Source organism: Anas acuta, chromosome 16 (genome assembly GCF_963932015.1).
Source record: "Anas acuta chromosome 16, bAnaAcu1.1, whole genome shotgun sequence".
Classification (NCBI taxonomy): Eukaryota; Metazoa; Chordata; class Aves; order Anseriformes; family Anatidae; genus Anas; species Anas acuta.
The window spans coordinates 7,345,061-7,366,942 of NC_088994.1; the positions used below are offsets into that span (position 1 = coordinate 7,345,061).

Below are 21,882 nucleotides of genomic sequence, written 5' to 3' on the forward strand. Positions count from 1 at the left end.
ACCACCACATGGTTTGTATCCCTTCACACTCCTATTCATTCCTCTGTACAAAGATGGATTTTGGGTGAATGAATCCAGCTTATCAAATAGCTTGTACTACCTTTTTTTTTTTTTTTTCTGACTACTATGTGCCAACTACAAGTTTTAATTGTTCCCAGATCATTTTTACAAATGTTCAATATAAATAATCCTTACAGAACCTTCCCAGATTTTTTTTCATTCCTCATTTGTATCTGTACTTGAAATCTGTAAATCAGATATTTGTTTCAAATTGCTTTATTGATAACTGTGTAGTTATTTTTAAAAATATCTCACCTCCCTAAATTAAATCTTTTGTTTGAATGTTTTACTACACCTACGTAGCACAAAACCACTTTGATTGTTTAAAGAAAGAGATTTACTTCTTAATTAGAGTATCTTGTACCAGACTTTTTTCATTACTCTTTTGGACAGGAGTGTGGAAGATCAGCTGTCAGTGCTCAGTTCTTCCAAGCGTTCAGCTTGTCCATTTTGAAAAGTGACATTCACTTTCTTCCAACGTGGAACCTTATTTACGATCCTGAGATTTAATCAAAACTGTTTTCAGTGGTGAAGATCTATTAAGGCCAACTTTGGGGAGCTCAGCTTTGCAAAACTGTACCTTTTCCAGGCACGTGGTGTACATACTATTAGCAAAACCAATTCGACCTGAAAACAGTTGGAAAGTAACTGAAGTCACAGCAGAGAACAGCAGTCCAGTTAATCAGGCAGATACGGGATCCAAAATGAGGTAATATTGTGTTGGGAACTTTTATGTTAATTTGTCATTTTCAAAATTCCCAATAACAGTTTTTGTCTGGCTGTATAGCACTATCAACAAATCTTTTAACCTACCCTCTTCTTCTCTGTCTCCACAAGTCTAAAACAGGTAACTGTCTACTTCTGTATTAGCCTTCCTGGAGAAACATTGCTTTTGTAGTTAGGAGTATGTTCTGTCAGCTTTTAGAAGTGCTAAAACCCATCAAGGGCTTTTTTTTTTTTTTTTTTTTTTTTGCTTTCCTCGCATATTTCCTAACTATCTTACACTACTGAAAGTTTATTTCATTCCTGTCTGTTACTGGCTCAATTTTTATGACTCTCACAGAACGATGACACTAAATCTTCACCTTTTTCAGCTCATATTATTAATGTCCTGCAGATGGCTCCAATTAATCATCAAAAATGCCCACAAAGCCCCACAGGTTACAAGTGGTTCAGGTTACAAGTGGTTCCATTTGTAAACATCCCGCTTCCAAACAAGCTTACTTCCCCGTACAAAAAGCTTTAATTGCATTCACTGGTTTAGAACTAAACATTCATCCTTGGTATTTCTCTCATGAGAATTATCTCCATTATTTTTCCACATCTTGACCTATAAGCATATTTAAACAAACATTAGTTAGTAGTGTGAATGTGTTGCCCAAACCTTTACATGTAGCATTAATATACTAATATTTCAAATATAAAAGGCACTAAGGATCTTCAAGATTTGAGTTCCCTTTTCTCCAAATAATCACAAACTAGGCTGTGTGAGTTTTAAAAATGTATTAGATCAGCTTGGACATTAAGTTTGAGAGGAGTGACTCATCAGAAGTCAAATGTCAACTAGATGACAGAAAGGGCTTGTATAAGCGTTCACAGAAAACTTAGGAGTCTATCTTTCGCTGCTCTCTAATGGGAGGCTGCAACTTAGCAACTTAATGATTATGCTGCAGAGGTACAGCCAGAAAGGAAGATCCCCCCAAAATAATTAGTGTCCTAAACTTTTTTCTTGATATTACTCTAAGTTTACAGTCACTAGCAGAGATTGAAAGTAGCCAAGTTTTAAGTGTTATCTGCATTTTTATCATTCATGAAACACAAAGAACAATTTCATAAACATATAGTTCCAAAGCACACTATTACATGCTTAATCCAGAAACCATACATGGCGCAAGGATAAAATATAAAACAAACACCTCTAAAATCCAGTTACACATATGGAAGTTTTAAAAATGTTGTGATGAAACATAATATGCCAGTCTTACAATATTAAAGCTGCTAAAGCTGATAAATTCAAATAGAACAATTCAGGATTAGCTTCACATTACAAACAACCAAATCTGTCCTTGGTAACAGAAAAACAAACAAGCTTTTGTAATACAATCCACCCCGTGAGACTTAGCTTTAGCTTCTACGTAAAGTGGTTCATCCTCAACGCAGAAACTATCCAGAACTGGTGACATATTGTCTGTAAGGTATATTAAATTCAACAGCTACTACAGCATCCATCAACCAACCAACTGATCTGAGAGCTGTCTGCTTATGCAACTGGTACAAAGGCACTTCGGATTACTGGGTTAAGTCTCCTACTGGAAACATCAGAAAAATAAGAAAGGAGAAACATTGATATGAATTAATCTCAAACCCATTTTACAGACACTTCTCCCCAGCACTTGCAGGGAATGGACTCCTGTGGAAGTCTCAGACAGGACAGAAGTAAACTCTGGCATGCAAAGAGAAATCCAGAACCACATTGTTCTTATCTAAAGACAAAACACGCAGGCTGAACTGAGCAAGGCCCCCAAAAGTGACAGAAGCCAAGTGTCCATAAGCAAAGTAATGGCAAAGGACTCACTACAAATGAAAAAAACAAAAACCACACACACACACACAAAAAAAAAACACACGGAAAACACTGCACTTCATGTGCTTCCCCACCACCACCACCAAAGTTCCAACTAAACTGGTATTGCAACCGAAGCTGACATATTCTGCGTATTCCCCTCTCACAGTCATTCAAGTTTTCCTTTTTATATAAAAACTGCATTGAAAAAAACACAGTGGAAGGGATAGCAAAGTGCATCATCATTGTATTTTAAGTTCTGTAACACTGAAACATGTTAAAATTTGGATTAATGCACATTGACCTGTGCGAGCATCACCCAAGTTTCCCTCCCCCCCCAAAAAAAAGAAAATAGCAAAACACAGTTTTTTGGTAAAAAAAAAAATCTTAACTCCACATACAACTTAACTGCGAAGGCACCTAGTCTCACTGAGGCATCCTTTTCCTCTAGAAACACTGAACTTCTTACTGTGTGAGAATTTCACAAAATATTTAAGCAGCACAAAAACATCTGCAGTTGTAGGGGTACTCGCCTCAAACAAAATGAACTGAAGGCCTGCCAACAGGTCTGTACTGCAAGCAGAATGGCTATACAGGATGCTTGAGAAGGAACCTCTCACCAGAATTCCACAAACACAGGAGTAACACGCTGATCTCATTTTTCACATTAAGAAATACCTTTCGAAATAAATTATATCTCAGCATTAATTTCTGTGGGTAAATATAAATGTAGTGGGTTTGATATCATCCTGCCTTTCTCCAGAATAAAGACTTCTTACATTTTGGCTTTTTAAGACTGTTACCAGAAAAGATAGTTTTCCATCTAAATTGCAAGTGACAAAAAAAAAAAAAAAAAAAAAAAAAAAAAAAAAAAAAAAAAACAGAAAAGTGCTGCATGATTTTTGTTCAGGAATGTACAGAAAATGCATTTTAATCCACGTCCATCTAGTCCAAGGATAGAGCTTGTTTTCTCAGTGGATAGAGCTTGTGTTCTCAGTGCTGCGTCCATTTAATGCTTTTGAGGTCAATTCCATCCTGCACCATTTCCCAGAGAGGACTGTGAAGAAGAGAAAAATGAATGTTATCTAAATCTAAAATTCACTGGACGACAACATCAAAAACAATAACCAAACAGGCAATTTCATCAACTACACAAAAATTAAGATCGATTGATCGATCGATCTATCTATCTATCTTCCCCTTCTGGAGGTCAGTGAGCTTCACATGTGCTACCCTTGGACAAAATACAAAAGGGGAGAGGGCAGGTGCCGCAGCTCATTTCCTGCATTTTAGGCATAAAGTACATGTGCTTCCTAGAGACTGAGCCCTCCTATTTGATAATGGCCAGATAAATCAGGAATATTTCAGTGTTCCCAAAATAAAACAAAATACATAAACACAGTAATACCACCTCTAGCTTAGAAAATTCTAGGTAATCACCCTATGCGCTTGCCCTACTCACGCTGTTTCCTTGACAATGGCAGGATCTGGGAGAAAAATGGTTAAAACGTTTGTTTGCTCAAAAATTTTTTTGCTACTGTTAAGATCTGGCCCACTACATACTCTGACAATACTACTTGCCTATATACAGGGACACTGACAGATTTTTAAAATAAACAATTACTTTCAACTAAATCCAATTCCTCAAATGATGATCATACCTACAAAGCCTTTAAGTTCAATAAGAGGATGGCTCACCTCATTTCCCTAAGCCTCTTAACATGCTGGATGCATTTCTGCACTGTATAATCTACTTCTTCTTCAGTAGTGAAACGACCAATGCCAAATCTAAAAGAGAAACATTAAGAACTGGAATAGTGTGCCTACAGATGGGTGAACCAAAACCACCACATACTTTCAGCAGAAAAGAAGCATATTTGGAAGCAACAGGAAAGACCACTCCACACACCTTATAGAGGAGTGAGCCAAGTCTTCATCTGTTCCAATCGCCCGCAAAACATAGGAAGGCTCCAGAGAAGCTGATGTGCAAGCACTAAGGAAAGGGAAGAAAGGCCAATTTCACATTTCTATCCACGCACAGATTCTACATTTCACTAATCTCCAACAAAGAACACGTCATTTACAGATATTCAATATTACTGTGAATCTTTACAATAACCTATAGCAGATTCCCCAGCCTTTTGGAAACTACGAGTGAACAACAGGAGCAAGAAGAGTGGTATTTCTGCTGCTAAGGAAAAAGTACAGAAGGGGAATGCATTAGAAGGGAATGAGGGTAATAAGTTAGGAGCATGAGGAAAGAAGAGAGAGCATAGATAATGTTCTAAGAATTAACACAATGCCAAACAGAAGCAGTAGTACTGCAGACTGAGGTAGTTGAAGTGGAGGCTGTGGAAAGAAGACAAGAGCCAAGGCAGAAATAGCCACAGATGATAACCTATAAACGGGCACATTAAAAAAAAAGAAAAAAGGCTTCATAAATTGCTATCTGATTTGTATTGCTGTCAATGAAAAACAGTGCACAGAGGAATACAGAACAAGATGATATAGCTACATAAAGTCAGGCGGCAGAACTTCCACCTCAAAGCAGTAGGAAAAACTGGTTACATGTTACTCAATTTTCACAGGTAGCAAGGTGCAGCACAAACCATAAAAACGTGCACGAAGCAGAGCCTCAGAAGAGATTTAACATGACAGAAGCGTTGGGCTTCACAGTCATGTGAAAACTTGTTCTCTCTGTTCATAGTGTCAACACATTTCTAATTAAGATATGCATTTCTAACTGCTTTGTTCTCAAAAGGTGTGGAAAGGAGGGCATCTTTACACTTCATTAACTTCATCATAGGCATGAAGTTGGTCTTAGAAATGTCATTGGTCACTCTTGTAGAGTCGACACAGCTCTGTAAGAGCGTATTAGATTTTCTTTCTACTTCTGCATTAAACTTTGGCACTATTAACTAATTTAATTCAGATACGTGTCCAGACTCACTAGATTCTAGTTATGTGAAAATTTCACTTGTGTAAAATCCTGCTGAAGGACAGAAGCTGTAGTGGATCAAATGATGGTAGCCTTTGGAATGAAAGTGTCACTGGCAGCTACGAGTCAAGGCCACTTAGACCACAGTTAATGAATCTGCAAAGCTGGCAGATAGGAATTTCTGCTTTTTTGCTTTTAGGATGAACACATTTGACCTTCCTTTGCAATGTGCCACTTAAGAGAAACACCTTCTCAGAATGCAGTCAATGCCAGGCTGACTCATCAACCAAACAAGAAAGTACAGGGCACAGTGGAGACCACTCCTTATTAGTAACTTTACAGCAGACATTACTTTCTCTATAAGATACTGCTCTCCTTCCTACATATTCCACCTACCTTCCTGAAGATAGAGCCACATCTTTCAGAGCCATCAGAAGACTCTCTCCTTCCACATATGCAAAAGACAAATTGATGCATCCTACATAAAAATAAATGAAATAGAAAAATGGAGAATTCCCAGCAACAGAAATCTAGAGCAAATCTGCATGGCAGTACTTGCACAGCATGTGGCTAATCTCCATTATTCAGTCATGGATATTAACAACAAGGAGCCAGCTAATAGGGTCAGGATTCTGCTAATGTTACCTGGATAACGATGTTCTCTATCTCCATTCATAACCACATCAGGAACTTCACTCATTATTTTTGTAACCAGTCGCTCTGCCAATTGTGAGATTCGCTTATGGTCATACTAGCAAAGAAACCAGAAAAGACAGCAAAAAAATCAACAGATCACTAATTCTAGCATGTCTGAGCTCACTCAAACAGTTCATGAGCAGCCATGAGTAGACTGAAGTAGCTGCATTTGGTTAGACTGGGGAAAGGACACATTTGAAACTTAAAGCTTTCAGTACTCTAGTGACAGTTTAGAAGAGAATATTACCAGTTTGATCCTAACTATTTCAGTCTTCAAAAACATTAAAAATCATTCAGAAAGATCTATAAATACACAAATTGTCAAATTGTCTTTTGTAAACACAGCAAGCTATTTGCGCTTAAAGACAAGTTAGGCAATACAAAAAATGACATTTTGCAACGCAAGAAAGTGCATCTACTGTGGTAAAAGTGTCTCTTACTTTCTTAGAAGCTCTCAAACTGTATTACATAACAACACACACTCACATATTACTGTGAACCCAACCATAATGTGAATTTACAACACATAACCTCCTAAATGAGAACTGCCTATGAGCATAATCTCATTCTAAACTAAAGACTGAGGTTACTTACACTAAAAAAGCAGTAAGGTATAGTATCAGCTCTAGGGTACAGAAATGGTCAGATACACACGTGCAATTCATATTTGTTTATAATCGCCTGGTCACATTCTCAAAAAAGCTTTGAAGAGAAATAAGGCATTCTCAAATATGACTTTTTTGTTTGTTTGTTTAATGTCAAAATTCTCAGAGATTAGAAAAAGATTCTAGATTTGAGGCTCCTGTAGAATTCAAAAATTCAGGCTCTGCAAGCTCTCCCACCAGCAACAAGGCTTCCATAACCACACAGCTCAGATAGAAGATCTCTGCCTGCCTCCCAGGAAAAACCTCCATTTGATTTGTACAGATATCCTAGCCTATGTATCCCACTGGCAGTATTTAAATGTTTTTTACGTTCCAGCTGTGAGGAATGCATTGGTGCATAAACAGGTACAGCAGCATGCAGAGCCTTAAACACCAGGTCTAGCAAATAACCTTTTATATAGGTTAGGTATATAGGTTTTATATAGGTTATAGGTATATATATTTTACATATAAATGACCAAGAAAAAGAAGACACCGTAACATTTTTAGTTGCAAAGCTGCAGTAAACTTGAACATAAATACATTTAACAGAATCACAAAATCATAGAAAGGTTTGGATTGGAAAGGACCTTTAAAGATCATCCAGTACAATAGATAATGGACTGGAATAGTTGATTCAAAAATCTTATTGTTCCAATATATATTACATATCTTTTCATCTTCAGAGGGGCTGCTAATACATTGGGGCAGAACAGAGAAACGAACACAAGCACTTAAAGCTTTAGTTCACTAAAACAGCCAACTATAAATCTGTTGTAAAAGATTCAAACCACTTCAAGAAAAAAGGAATTTAAGAAAGCTGAAAATCAACTTCCAGCTACACTTGAAGATCCCAAAACTTTTAATGTTATAATTAGATAATCAAATTCAGTTCACACACAAGGACACAAAAAGACCTAAGGAACCTAAGATCCAGCTGGCCCTGTTACATTATTTTCTGTCATCCAGGTCAAACACGCTCTCCCACATACCTCCATCTCTTGCTGTGCCACTTCACACGCCGCCCCAAGGCCCACTGCTAACGGAGTGGGCACAGTCCCAGATCGCAGTCCTCTTTCCTGGCCTCCCCCACTCTGCAGGGGTTCTAGTCTCACGCGCGGTCGACGGCGAACATAGACAGCACCAACCCCTTCAAACAAGGAAAACAGTTGGATTTATGTGGTATACGTTCACAGTTCTGGAATTAGGAGACGGGACTCCCAGGATTTGGAAACATTCCTTGTTTCCACAGCAAACATGTATCTGGACACCTCACTGGAGAAAAATGTAGTGAATGCATATGGAAGCACAGTTATTTTTTAGAAAATGAGGTTTGTTCCCACCATTCATGTTCCTACTAAGTCAGGCTCCCAGAGCTTCAGACATGGGAGAAGTTCGGTTTCTCCCAGCATAATTGAGTCAACTAAAGACTTGGTACTTCAGCCTTTAATCCCCCAGTCCGTATATTTCTCAGTGGCACTGATCTCCAACGGGCAGATTGGATGAGGCAGTTTTTACAGACACCTAATTTAACCCACCAGTCCCCTCACCTAGAAACTTGATTTCCACACCTTCATGTGCTTTGGCATACACCTAACCAGTGACTGTCACCACAGGAAGAATGGCTGCAATTTCTGGTCATAAGACGTTGGGAAAATTTGTGTCTGTCACCTGTCCAAAGTTAGTGTTTGAAAACATAATGCTTGTCCAGAGTTACATCTTCAGCTCTATACATGTATTATTGAAAAAATAAGAAATCATTTTGCCTTTTGTTTCCGAATAGCACACAGAATACAGCAAAGTTGATTTCTGTCTTTCTACATGAAGTGTTACAAACTAAATGGACTGCAATGGTGATAATAGCTAAACTTTTAGTATTTGAGAGTCAGCTACAAAACCCTTAGCTGGATTGTAAACCCCATTCTGCAGGGAAGGTGCACAAAAGGGGATGGGTAGGAAGAAGCAATTCGGTATAGAAGATGACCAAAATCACCATGAATTTAAGCTTTCCACTTAATTTTTTGATCTCCATGTTGCAAGTTACACTTGCGTTTAAACGTAGCCCTACAGCACTATGACTTCATTTCAACCACTGCAGTATCAAAGCTGCTTCACACCATGCCGATCAGATGACTTCTGAAGAGCCACTCATCCTAATGCTGCCATCATTATAAGACACCATTTCTTCTTTCAACAAAGCCACCTCACAACCAATAAGTATGAGATCCACTTATCACAGCTGTTAGCCTTACAGCACTGCCTGAACTACTCCAAAGTCAGTCTGCTACCCGTTCTGGAACAATTTTCTACAGTTTAAGTAACAATAGTCACTGTCACAGACAGGCTTAGGGTATACACTCACGTAGTTACCTTCTAAGGCAAGCACGAGAACTACAAATCTTTAGAAAAGTGCTTCAATAAATACCTTTGGGCCCATAAATTTTATGGCCACTGATGCTCATTAGATCAATTTTCATGTCGTTCACGTCCATAGGAATTTTACCAATTGCTTGGGCAGCATCTGTGTGGAAGAAAACTTTACGTGCACGGCAGATCTCACCTGTAATAAAAACACAAAAGCATGAAAGAAAAAGACATTATCTCATCTAATTGTTACAATTCCAAAAACTCCAATAAGGCATCAGTTTATAGCAGGGACTAATTCTGAGGTGACAAAGGAAGAAATGTGTATTTCACATCTCTTTTACACTACATCAAAGTGTTCTAGCTGGCGCCTAGCTGGGCAGTTTTAGGTAGGTCAGCAGGTAACACTACAGTGGATTTCTTCAGTTGAATAGTTAAAAGGTCTTCTGAGAAGTGGGATTGTTTCCAAACCCACACCTATCAAAGCACAGCCCCGTTTAAGTATAAATGGCCAAACAGGACACCTAAGTTTCCCCAGATGACTCCACAGCTGGACAAAATTAAAATTTTCACATTGATTCTTTTTCTTCTCACTGTCAGTCCAGTACAAGCTAGCCTTACTTGCATGCTCATTCTTGCCAAGTGTTTTTATGCCATTTGCTCTATTTTCCAAGTTTTACAATACTCAGCTCCAAAACCATTCTCTGAACACATGCTGATGACCCACATCTGAACTGACTCAAGCCTGTTAATACCCTGAGGGACAGAATTATGTAACGTTCATAGGCAGTCAACTTAAATATTCACTATTCTTGTCATCAAAAAACTCGTAACTCATCTTCCATAGAATCAATACTTTGCACAGATGCATTCCAGACTTCTCTGCACAACAGATTTGGCCCCCTGTGGTCCAGCAGGAACAGCATTACTACTGCTAATATGAGGCCACAACCTTCACGAGGCTTACTCTGCAAGGCCTCAGTCCTGGCCTACTCAACTTGTTATCAAGGCATTATCAGAACACTGGCATTTGAATGTGGGACAACCGTAATGGCCTTGAGAGCACAGGCACAGAATGAAAATAGAGTCCTCAAAGCTATAAACAATTAACTGATGGTCAATTACTTTTCTATAGTGAAGAAATATAACCTTGAAAACCAAGAAAATGTTGCCTTGAGCGAAATAAAGGTTAAAGAGGAAAAAAAACAAGGCAGCAGTTAAGCAAGAGGAAAGACAGCTGCACAACAGGACAGCTGCCACAACCTGGCAAAACAACACCTGCCAGAATCATGCAGGACAGGCACCAAGGCCTAAAACCTGCCTACAAACTCAAATATCTTAAAAAAGGACATCTTTAATACGGAACAGGGAGGATGTTTTGGGGTCACTGTCAGAGAAGCTGTTATCACAAAATCAGAGTGGGATCCTGGGAGCTGCATCGAATCATAGAATAGCTTGGGTTGGAAGGTACCTTAAAGATCATCTCGTTCCAACCCCCCTGCCATAGCCAGGGATGCCACCCACTAGATCAGGTTGCTCAGCGCCTCATCCAGACTGGCCTTGAACACCTCCAGGAATGGGGCATCCACAACCTCTCTGGGCAACCTGTTCCCATGCCTCACCACCATTCAGAACATTTCAGAAATTCAGAATAACACTGGAAACAATGCAGCCACTCTATTACAAGGCTATAATCATTACTGAATTTTATACTTATTCCCCTTTTAAAATACTTATTTGGAACAGCACATTACTTAATCCTTAACTGTATTACATCAGCATGACTCTGTAGCATTTTTCTGTGAAAAAAAAAATAAGTAAAATGAAGCAAAGTGCCATTAGCTATCCTCTGGAAGCAAGCATCTACTTACCAATGTCATGAATTGGCTGCTTCACTCCTATTTCATTATTGACAGTCATTACAGAAACCAAACCCGTGTCTGGCTGGAACGCAGCCTCCAGCTCCTGATGAAATATTCAAGCACACAGAAGTTATGACTAAAAGCAGAAGCAAAAGATTCTCGAAGCACACATCCATTTTGCTAGCAAGTCTTAACCAGCGCCCTAACTAGCACACAGTCAACAATCCCTGTGGCTTCTGATGAACAGTCCCAGTGACTGTTGAACATGTTTAACTAATCCACACGAACATGGGATACCTGCAGGAAGAGGAGCGTGACAAACTGCATTTCTGCATATCCTAACCATGGTATGCACAGAGCCACCTGACGCGATCAAGTCAGCAAAAGTTTTTTCCACGTGTCTTGTATATTCCATGAACTATTTTTTGTTTTAAGAATTAAACACCCACAAGCCATCTTAACCCACATCTAGACAAAGTAAGGCTGACTACAAAGGAATTGTACCATATACACAAAAACATCACACAAAGGAGGAGTCTGCCAGCAAAGTTCTTATAAAACTTAATTAACACTTTTGTGCCTGCCAGCCTGATCACTCCCCTCCACATCCCCACAAACTCTCTCCAAGCCAGAAGACAGGCCTACAAGCAAAACTGATGCTGACTTGTATTACAGGACACAACTGATGAAATAGGCATACACACTTCTAAATCCCAGGACTGCAGCCCTTATACCCAGAAGGGTCAATTGATAGACAGAAACCAGAAGGGAGCTTTACAATCATTGTGTTTGATGCCTTGGGCAGCTCAGGACATGAAATTTCATCACTAACTCTTTTATCAAATCCCGCTCCACAGCAGCCACCCACAGGGTATGTGACAGTTCTACCTACATGGACACAACTACCAGCAGATTGGGATGAGGGATGGACTCTGGTTGAGAAACATCTAGACCACACGACAGAACAGAAGATCCTGCTACAGCCATCACAAATTTGACTGTGACTCTCCTTCTACGGTGTGCTATTTATCATCTTTTCTCTCTTTATTATTCAGGGGTCACAAGGTCTTCTTCAGCACCAGTTTGAAGCAAAAAGATCTTCTATTTTCACCATCTGTCAGTAAATAACCTACCTTCAAATCTATCAGCCCATTTTTTTGAACAGGCAGATACGTGACACGAAAACCTTCTGCCTCTAAGGAGCGGCAAGAATCCAACACACACTTGTGCTCTGTTTGTGTAGTAATGATGTGCTTATTTCTCGATTTATAGAATCTTGCGACACCCTGTCAGGCACAATACATGAACAAGAAATTTGCTGTTACAACACCGAAGAGAGCAAGCTTTATATAAAATGCACAAAAACAAGAAATTGTTACTTAGATATTATAAAAATAATGCAATCTTGACTGTGAAATGCACAGAGCTGTAATTCATACTAGATACTTCCATGAGTACTTGTTGCACTACAGCATCTCACTTCAAAAAAAAGCCTATGGAAATGCTAATAGATATAAATTCTTGACACTGCTTATTAACAGAAGCACTTTTCAGAAACTTGTTATGAGTCATATATAATGAGACGTCTGAACAACCACAGACTCTAGATTAAAGGTTAAAACACAAACTAATCTTAGCAAAGAAAAGTTTGCAATCACCACCACTGTTTTGTTGTAAAGATTTAAATTATGTAAACAAAAGAGCTGTACTTGGTGCACATAAGTTAAGCGTATGTTTTACTTCCATGTAAAATAAAATCGAATAAAAAAAAAAAAAAGCCACACGAACTAGTTTTGTTCAGACTCAATGGAAATGCATTTTAAATCAGCATCACAAAGGAAAACTAAACCCAAAGAATTTTAGTGAATCATTGGGCCAATGGTGGAACACTGAGGTGCTTTTTCACCACAAAATAGCCCCTAACCCCAAGAAGAAACCGGTACATTATTATATACTGTCCTCAAAAACATGTCCTAGGTACAGCCTGACCCTCCCCTGTTGCAGCTCCGTGCTGCTCTCTTAGGTCCTGTCGCAGTCCCCAGGGAGCAGAGCTCAGCACCTGCCCCTCTGCTCCCCTTGGAAGGGAGCTGCATCCTCCTCCTCTCTGGGCTGAACAAACCAAGGGACCTCAGCTGCTTCTAATATATCTTGCCCTCTACACCCTTCATCATCTTCGTAGCCCTCCTTTGGACACTCTGACAGTTTTAAATCTTTCTCATACTGTGGCACCCAAAACTGCACACAGTACTCGAGGTGAGGCCGCACCAGTGCAGAGCAAAGTGGGACAATCACCTCCCACTATCGGCTAACAGTGCTGTGCTTGATGCACCTCAGGATACAGTTGGCTCTCTTGGCTGCCAGGGCACACTGCTGACTCATGTTCAGCTTGCTGTTCACCAAAACCCCCAGGTCCCTTTCTGCGGAGCTGCTCTCCAGCGTCTCATCCCCCAGTCTGTACATACAGCCAGTGCTGCCCCTTCCCAGGTGCAGAATCCAGCACTTGCTCTTGTTAAACTTCACACTGTTGGTGATTGCTCAGCTCCCTAATTTGTCCAGATCTCTCTGCAAGGCCTCACCCCCCTAGACAGAGTCAACAGCTCCACTCAATTTGGTATCGTCTACAAACTTGCTCAAAAAACCTTCAAGTCCTTCATCCAAATAGTTTAGGAAAACACTGAAGAGGACTGGTTTAATTTGTTGAAAGATGTGCACAGTTCTTAACAGTATAGTTTTAACAAAATATCTATCAGCATAAACCTTTTACCTTAATTGCCATGTTATTTGATTCTGTAGCACCGCTAGTAAAGATAATTTCTCTTGAATCAGCTCCTATTAAATCCGCAACTTGCTGTTGAAAAAGACATGCAAATTTGATTTGATATTATAATATGCAACGAATTCACCATACCATAACACAGTCAAAATGTTTTCAAGAATACACTTTATAATCTCAGAAGGGTCACAACTAGCATCTAACAAAGTTATGCTGCAGATACAATAATCTCCATTAATACGAAATACACAAGAAGCTCATAATCATTATTAGCAATGGCATTAAGCATTAGCCTGTCATAAATTAACGTAAAAAATTAAGTACACAAGAAAACAGTACATACTGCTTCCAAAATAAACAACAAAAACACTTATCAAAGACCAGGAGAATGAGGACATTAGTCCCCTTAGTGCAGCAGCACACTCATGACCCTCAGGAAACCCGAAATTCTGAGGCATCTTTGCCTGAGGTATTGCTTTCTGCCATTTCAAATTGCTCTAATATCACTGCTTTTCCTTTCAGTACATCTGCCAAATAGCTCAACACAGAGGAAAGGAATTTGCCCAATCCAGCCTGCAGACGACTAACTCACACACACGGCTTTATCACAGAAACATCACCGCTTTTGATCGTCTTTTGGCACCAGATGCCCTCGCCAGCAGGAAAACCACCGGCTGCCTGGAGCCCCCACTCACCCGCCTGGCCTTCTCCACGGCGGCCTCGCTCTCCCAGCCGTAGGCGTGTGTCCGGGAGTGTGGGTTGCCGTAGTAGGCTGTCAGGTAGGGCAGCATGCTGTCCAGGACCCTGGGATCCTGCAGGACACAAACTGCTCAGCACCGAGGAGCAAACAAACGCATTTCTTCAAACAAACACAGCAGAAAGAGGGATTTCTGAGGAGAAGCTGGAGGTGCCACAAAGGACGACACCAACCAGGGCCCGGGACAGCGCTGGGCCGGGGAGGCAAAGCCGGGCCGGGGAGGGGACGGGGGCTCGGCAGGAGGAGGACGGCGCCGGCCTCGCAAACCGCAGCGGCAGGGCCCGAGCACGCACCAGGGGGGTGGTGGCCTGGACGTCCATGTACAGCGGCCGCAGGGCGCCCTCGCCATCGCTGCTTGGCCCTGGGGAAGAGGGTCCCGGTCCCGGTCCCGGTCCCGGTCTCGCCGCCACCGAGAGCCGCCGGGGGCCGGGGGCCGCCCTCAGGGCCGCCAGGCGCCGCCACAGCAGCATGGCCGAGGGGGCTGTGCCGGGACACACCGGGCCCTGCCCGCCCCTTCCGCCCACGTCCCGGCAGCGACGGAAGCGGAGAGCGGAGAGGGCGGCGGCGAGGTACGGGCAGGGCCGGGCCGGGCCGCGGGGGTCGGGGCCGCCGTGAGGTGACTGCGGAGCGGGCCCGGGGGTGGGGGGAGAAGCGGGGCCGCGCCGGTGCCAGGAGCTGCCCGGGGCGCGAACGCTGACGGGGGGCTCCCCGGGGAGCGGGGCTCGGGGAGCGGAGTGACGAAATCCCGAAAAGTGAGGGAAAAACAGGCGGAAAACACAGCGGCTGCGGTGCGGGCAGGGCCCCGGAGCGAGCCCCCTGCGCCCCGCTGTGGTGGATCTGTCGGGCTGGGCCGCTGGGCGCCGCCACAGCTCCCTGAGTGCCCCTGCTCGGGAGGAGAGGAAAAGGAAAGGAACAGCTGACGGGTTGAGATAAGGATGGCTGAATTTAAGGGAAAATAATTACTAGGGGAAGTTTATTAATGATTAAATAATTTAACTAAAGGGGAAAAAGAGAAAGGGGAAAAGGAAAACAAACATGAGCAAAGGCCGTGTGGAAGTGCAGAGGAAAGAAATTCCTCTCTGCTCCCCACCAACGAGCAATTCTTGACCACGTCCTTGCAGCAGGGCCTCAATGCATGTAGCCGGTGTTTGGGAGGACAGGCGTTTTCACACCAGGAGCCCACCCCTCCCCTCTTCTTCCTCTTTCCACCTTTTATTGCTGAGTGTGACCCCACACGGTATGGAACATGCCTTGGGTTGGTTTAGGTCAGCTGCCCTGGTGATGTTCCTTCCTCACCTCGCCCACCCCCAGCCTGCTGGCTCTGGGGGTTAGAGGGAGTCCCGATGCTGTGCCAGCCCTGCTCAGCAGCAGGCACAGCACTGGGGTGATGCCACTGCTGTTCTGGCTGCGAGTGCAGAGCACAGCGCTGTGTGGGCTGCTGCAGGGTTAATGCCATCCCAGACAGACCCAGGACACCTGCAGGGTCGATCGGCTCCATGGCTGCTGCCTGACTGGCCACATCACTCAAGATCCCAAACCTCTAGGTGGGGGCTGGGGGAGCAGAGTCCCTCCCACCATAAGGAAAGAGCAAGTTTGGGACCTCCTGATGCAATTTAACAACTACAAGTCTATGGGGCCTGATGACATGCATACCAGGGTCCTGAGGGAACTGGATGATATAGTAACCAAGTCTCTCTCCATCATATCTGAAAAATCATGGCAGTCAAATGAAGTCCCCAGTAACTGAAAAAAAGGAAACATCACTCCTATTCTAAAAAAGGGTAGAAAGAAAGACCTGGGGAGCTACAGACCGGTGAGCCTCATCTCTGTGCCTGGGAAGCTCATGGAACAAATCCTCCTGGAAGCAATGTCAAGGCACACACAGGACAAGGAGGCGCTCCGAGACAGCCAGGACAGCTTCACCAAGAGCAAATTGTGTCTGACCGATCTGGTGGGCTTCTAGGATGGAATGACTGAGTCAGTTGACACGGGAAGACCGGCCGATGTCCTCTACCTGGACTTGTGTAAGGCCTTTGGCACGGTCCCACAGGGCATCCTGATCTCCAGCTTGGAGTGATGTGGATTTGGTGCATGGACCATTCCGTGGATAAGGAATGGGCCTGAAAACCATATCCAGAGTGGTGCTCAACGGCTCCATGCCCAGGTGGAGGCTGGTGACGAGTGGTGTCCCTCAGGGGTCTGTCCCTAGGACCTATGACCCCTGTTTCATATCTTTATCAACCACATAGACAGGGGGATCGAGTGCATGCTCAGCAAGCTTGCAGATGCCGCCAAGCTGAGCGGTGTGGTTGTTACCACAGAAGGCCAACTGCATCCTGGGCTGCATCAAAAGAGGAGAGGGTAACAGGTGGAAGGAGGTGATCGTGCCCCTCTGCTCTGCCCTTGTGAGGCCCCACTTGGAGTCCTGCATCTCGGTCTGGGGCTCCAGCACAAAAAAAGATGTAGACCTGTTATAGCGAGTCCAGAGGAGGGCTACAAAGATGATCAGAGGGCTGGAGCACCTCTGCTATGAAGAAGGCTGAGAGAGCTGGGGCTGTTCAGCCCGGATAAGAGAAGGCTCCAGGGAGACCTAATCACAACCTTTTAGTACTTAAAGGAGTCTTATAAAAAGATGGAGAAGGAGTCTTTACTTAGGTACGTAATGATAGGACAAGGGGAAGAGATCTTAAACTAAAAGGGAGATTTAGACTAGTGGTTAGGAGGAAGTTCTTGGCCCTCAGAGGGGGGTGAGGCACTGGAACAGGTTGCCCAGAGAAGCTGTGGTGTTCCCTGGAGGCTTTAAAGGCCAGGCTGGATGGGGCTTTGGCCAACCTGATCTAGTGGGTGGCATCCCTGCCCACGGCAGGGCGTCTGGAGTTAGATGATCTTTAAGGCCCTTTCCAACCCAAGCCATTCAGTGATTCCATGACCTCACAGTTGCCGCTTTCCAGCCCAGTTTGGTTGTAGAAGTGTGTGGGGTGTGGCAGTAAATCCATCTGTGTTTTTTCTTGTATGTGTGCTTTGTTTTCTAGATGCCTGTGACCGTGGGCCCGTACGGGCAATCACAGCCCAGCTGCTTTGACAGAGTAAAGATGGGTTTCATGATGGGCTTTGCTGTGGGCATGGCAGCAGGAGCGCTGTTCGGCACGTTTTCCTGCCTCAGGTATGCCACAGAAACGGCTCCCATGGATAGGGCACGACAGCCGCAGCCAGGGAGAAATGTTTCCTGCTCTGGGCTAGGATGGGAGGCACAGGTCTGGTTCTTATTTGTCACAGAGATGAAACTTTGCCCGTGGATGAAGTTGGCCTGTTCTGGGATGGACAGGTACCACCCGTAACTGTGTACAAGTGGATCACAGTTACGCAGACCTTTCCCTGCCACTCGTGGTGGAGGTTGTTTTGGGAAGCACTGCTGAGCTGTCAAAATGCTGCTCCAAGAGGAGCTGGGTGAATTCTCAGTGCAGATCCACATGTAGCCATGTCTTAGCTCTCAGGCTTGTCTGAGGTACTCTGCAGGCTCTCAGGTGTCTGTGCTGTGTTGATTTGGGCGTCCTGCACCCATGCACAGAGGCAATTAATTACCTGGAGTCATGATTGCAAGAGCTGGTGGTTGTCGTTGGCACAACCCTGTGGTGCAATAGTCCACCTTTCCCTCACTATCCAGCGTAACAGCATGGAGAAACAAAATGCTCACTGCTGCGCTGCTAGCTCTTGTGCTGCTCACTGACTGGTTTTGGCACTCTTTGTCCATTAAAGGGAATAAGTGCCTTAGTATTTTGTAGAACTCTTTGTGCTTGAGGATTTTTAATCTGTGATTAAACATGACTGATGGTTTGGTAGTGAGCCTAAAAAGGAGGAAAAGGCACAAAACCTGATCTGATATGGTTTAAAAAGCGTTCTGATCCTTCTCAGTTCCTGGAAGATATTTGTACATGGTACAACACTAGTAGAAAATACAGATTTTAGGTAGGAAGAAGCAGCAGTGGCAGTTCTGTCATTCTTGAATGATACAGCTACATTACTTCTACTGTACTGATTTTTGGGGAAAATCTCCATGTCACAAAAATTTAATGCATGAAATTCCTTACACACTACAGTCACTGCAGCACTTAGAAGCCAAATGTTACTGGAGTTTCCCGAGAAAAACTATTTTTTTTGCATTGGTCCAACCTTAAGTAAATGTAAACTGGAGAACAGAAGTGTGTCTGAGCACTTCCAGGCCTTTTGAATTTCTCTTGCGTTAAAAAATCTGTGTCAGTGGTAAGTAGGAAGTTAGTTTACAAAATGGTTTACAGTTTAATGGTATTAAAAATACCGCCACTGAAGCTAGACGGGCTGATGATACACCAGTTAAGATCTCTTTATTCTCTAGCAAGTCAAATATTTGGACAGCACCAAGCATTTTTTCCCCCAAAATAAGTATGCTTGGGGTGCTGGCAGTCAAAGCTGCTCCTGCTCCCCGTGTTCCCAATATCTATGCACTCTTTGCAACCTGTCCCGCAGCTGGAAGTGCATTTATTTGTGGAGTCAGGGAACGGAAGTGGTTGGTGGAGCTGGGGGGAAATACCTGTACCGTTTGGCTTGAGTGGGACCCAGATGCAGTTCACAGCACAACACTGCTGATCACTGCAATGACGTGGCAGGAGGTACAGCATCAGGCTGGTACACTGCAGAAAATGCACCTGAAGTGCCCAAAGAAACCCTCTCCAGTTTTCTTTGTGGGGGGTCAGGCAGTTGGTCTCCTGGCAGAGCCTGGGGGCATTGCTTTAAATTTAGCCTGAAGGCAAGGTATTGGATTTGGGCTCTCATGCAGCCCTTAGCTGGTTGTACCAGAGGATTTCTGCTGTTAATGTTTGTCTGCTTCAGCTTTTACATAATTGTTGTGTTTTTCTTTATTTCAGGATTGGCATGCGAGGACGAGAGCTGATGGGTGGAGTTGGCAAAACGATGATGCAAAGCGGTGGGACGTTTGGGACGTTCATGGCTATAGGCATGGGAATCCGTTGCTAATCTGGAGCTTGGGTTTTTACCCTGAAGTGTCCCTGCCCAGCCATTCCTCCTCTGTACCATAATAAAGTCTTTAGATACCTGGAATTGAGTGCTCTTCATGAAATTGTGAAGCACCATCCTCCTTGCTGTAGCTTCCTTCTGCAGATGTGCTCTTTACTGAATTTCTGCTTTCCTCACTTCTCTTACTCCCATGACAATGAGAATTGCTGCTTGGGCAGCTCGCGTATGTGCCACCAACCTATTTCATTGATGCCTTCCCCAGCCTAGGAGAGTTATTCTGTGGTTAATTCAGAACAACGGTCAAATTGTACTATTACAAAATTTTCTTCTATTGCATAAATAGTTGAAGTTGACCCTATTCCCGAGTTCTAGGTAACGTGATCATCTCATGCCTTGTTCTGGGGCAAATTCCCTTACAGAGAGCAATGAAACCCAGCTGCTGGCAGGGATATTGAGCAAGCACTTCTGCAGCTTGCTGCGGGCAAACTGCCATAGCTCAGGCTCCTCCCTCCAGCCTGAAGGCACAGAATTGCTGGAAGAAGCCAAGGCACAGCGAGGAACAGCTGCAGGTACACTCCTGCTGCTGGAGCTGGAAATCACAAACTGGCACAAACAGGAAAAAAGCTCCCACCACCTGACAGCTGAAGGTACTTTATGAAAGTCACACCTGCCATGGGGGATACCCACTCTGTCAGACCTTGAGCAACATCTTTGCATAGCTGTCCTGTCAGGACGAGCTGTACTGGCTGCAAGTTGTCAGCACAGAACAGCACCCCAGGACTGTACCGCCTCTTCCACAGCTCTCACCCCCCAAGTATGGGCTGTAGGGCACAAGTGTGAGTCGTTGCCACCTCCTGTACCCAGCTCCTAGGCGACTTTCCATTCCCTTTGACAGGCAAGGTGCCTCACCTCTCAAAGCAAGCTGTGCTAACAGCCAACCCTGCTCCACATGTAGTCTCCTCCAGTCTTCCTTAATGGGCTTCTATTTCCTTAAGGAAATAAAGGGCTTCATAATGGGCTTTATAAGGTGCTTGCTGAAAGCTTTGCAGGGAAAGAAGGGGGTTGCTCCCTACCATTCACCTGCTACCATGGTGTTGTGTACAGCTGGACTATGAAATGTTTAGCTTAGTGTTGCAATCTCCTGTTACTTGGCTTTTGAAACAAGCCTTCCTTTGCTCCTCTTGTATTTCTGCTGAATGATGGAAAAGGACAAGTTAGCTCCATTGAAGCACAACTATCAGCAGAGGAACTTCAACCAATGCCTATACAGGATTTAGGTAGTCCAAGTGCCATTTCTCCACTCTTGACAGAGAAGTTGAGATTTGCCAGTAAAAGCCTGTTCTTTGCATGCTATCATGTGTCTTACTAACCTGTGAGGGAAATTCTGTGCAAATAAGTTGAGCAATACAGATGCTTTGGAACGGCTGAAGTTTTACCCCAACTAGCAGGGGTGGATTTATACTGGCAACTGAAAAAATAGTCAAGCAAAATAAAGTTAAGCTTTGCTTGGATTTCTTCAGCTGACATGTACTTCTGGGCCAGCCTCTAGCCTCCTCCCCACAATTTCCTTTCTATTCGCTCCACTTCATCTTCCCCCAGCCCCACTTCCATGGCCTCAGCCCTCCATCCTGGATTTCTGAAGGCCATCACTTACCTGCTGCAGGTCAACCAAAGCTACCCATACCCTGAATGGCAACCTAAGTAGCTGCAGCCCAGGTCACCACCATACTCTGCCTGAAGGCACAGGCAGCATTCTCTGTTCAGCCCATCTTCACCCAGAGGCAGATACTCCCTGCCCCTTTGTCACACAGCTGCTGTTGGCCAATGACTGAAGTGTCACAGAAGTGACAAAGAGGTACCAAGGCAGCAATACAATTGTCCCAGGTTCTCCAGGGTTGGTGTTCAGATTTCTACACCTGCATGATTTGCAACCATTTGTGAAAGATGGGGGGAGGGAGGAATTAACCTCCAGAACTGGTCTACAGGTAGCCTGAGAAAAGTAGAAGGGTTGGCTGCTGCCAGGCTGGTGAGTAACCCACAGGCCCTCACCCACAGCTGCAGCACACAATGGGTTCAGAACAGCAGGAAAAAGCACCTGCATTTTCTCCTGGAGATGGAGTTCCAGTTTTGAAAGAGTAGATGGAGGGGGCTGTTCAGAATGGAGGCAGGTGATAGACGCTCAAACACCCTGCTTGTATCGTATTAGGAGACGGGA

General features: G+C 43.7%; 2 protein-coding genes across 2 annotated transcripts; one reads left to right on the forward strand and one right to left on the reverse strand.

The window, feature by feature from the left end:
- Positions 1-1,840: 1,840 nt before the first annotated feature.
- On the reverse strand, positions 1,841-15,127 carry NFS1 (NFS1 cysteine desulfurase). Its single transcript, XM_068700796.1, has 12 exons — positions 14,951-15,127; positions 14,596-14,712; positions 13,892-13,975; positions 12,261-12,413; positions 11,137-11,230; positions 9,327-9,461; positions 7,894-8,051; positions 6,207-6,312; positions 5,958-6,039; positions 4,533-4,616; positions 4,322-4,411; positions 1,841-3,680 (listed from the first exon to the last, which is right to left on the reverse strand). The coding sequence occupies exons 1-12, from the start codon at positions 15,125-15,127 to the stop codon at positions 3,617-3,619; spliced, it is 1,344 nt and encodes a 447-aa protein (XP_068556897.1). The 3' UTR covers positions 1,841-3,616.
- ROMO1 (reactive oxygen species modulator 1) lies at positions 15,094-19,751 on the forward strand. The gene is made up of 3 exons (XM_068700798.1): positions 15,094-15,226; positions 17,690-17,820; positions 19,559-19,751. The coding sequence occupies exons 2-3, from the start codon at positions 17,690-17,692 to the stop codon at positions 19,665-19,667; spliced, it is 240 nt and encodes a 79-aa protein (XP_068556899.1). The 5' UTR covers positions 15,094-15,226; the 3' UTR covers positions 19,668-19,751.
- The last annotated feature ends 2,131 nt before the right edge of the window (positions 19,752-21,882 follow it).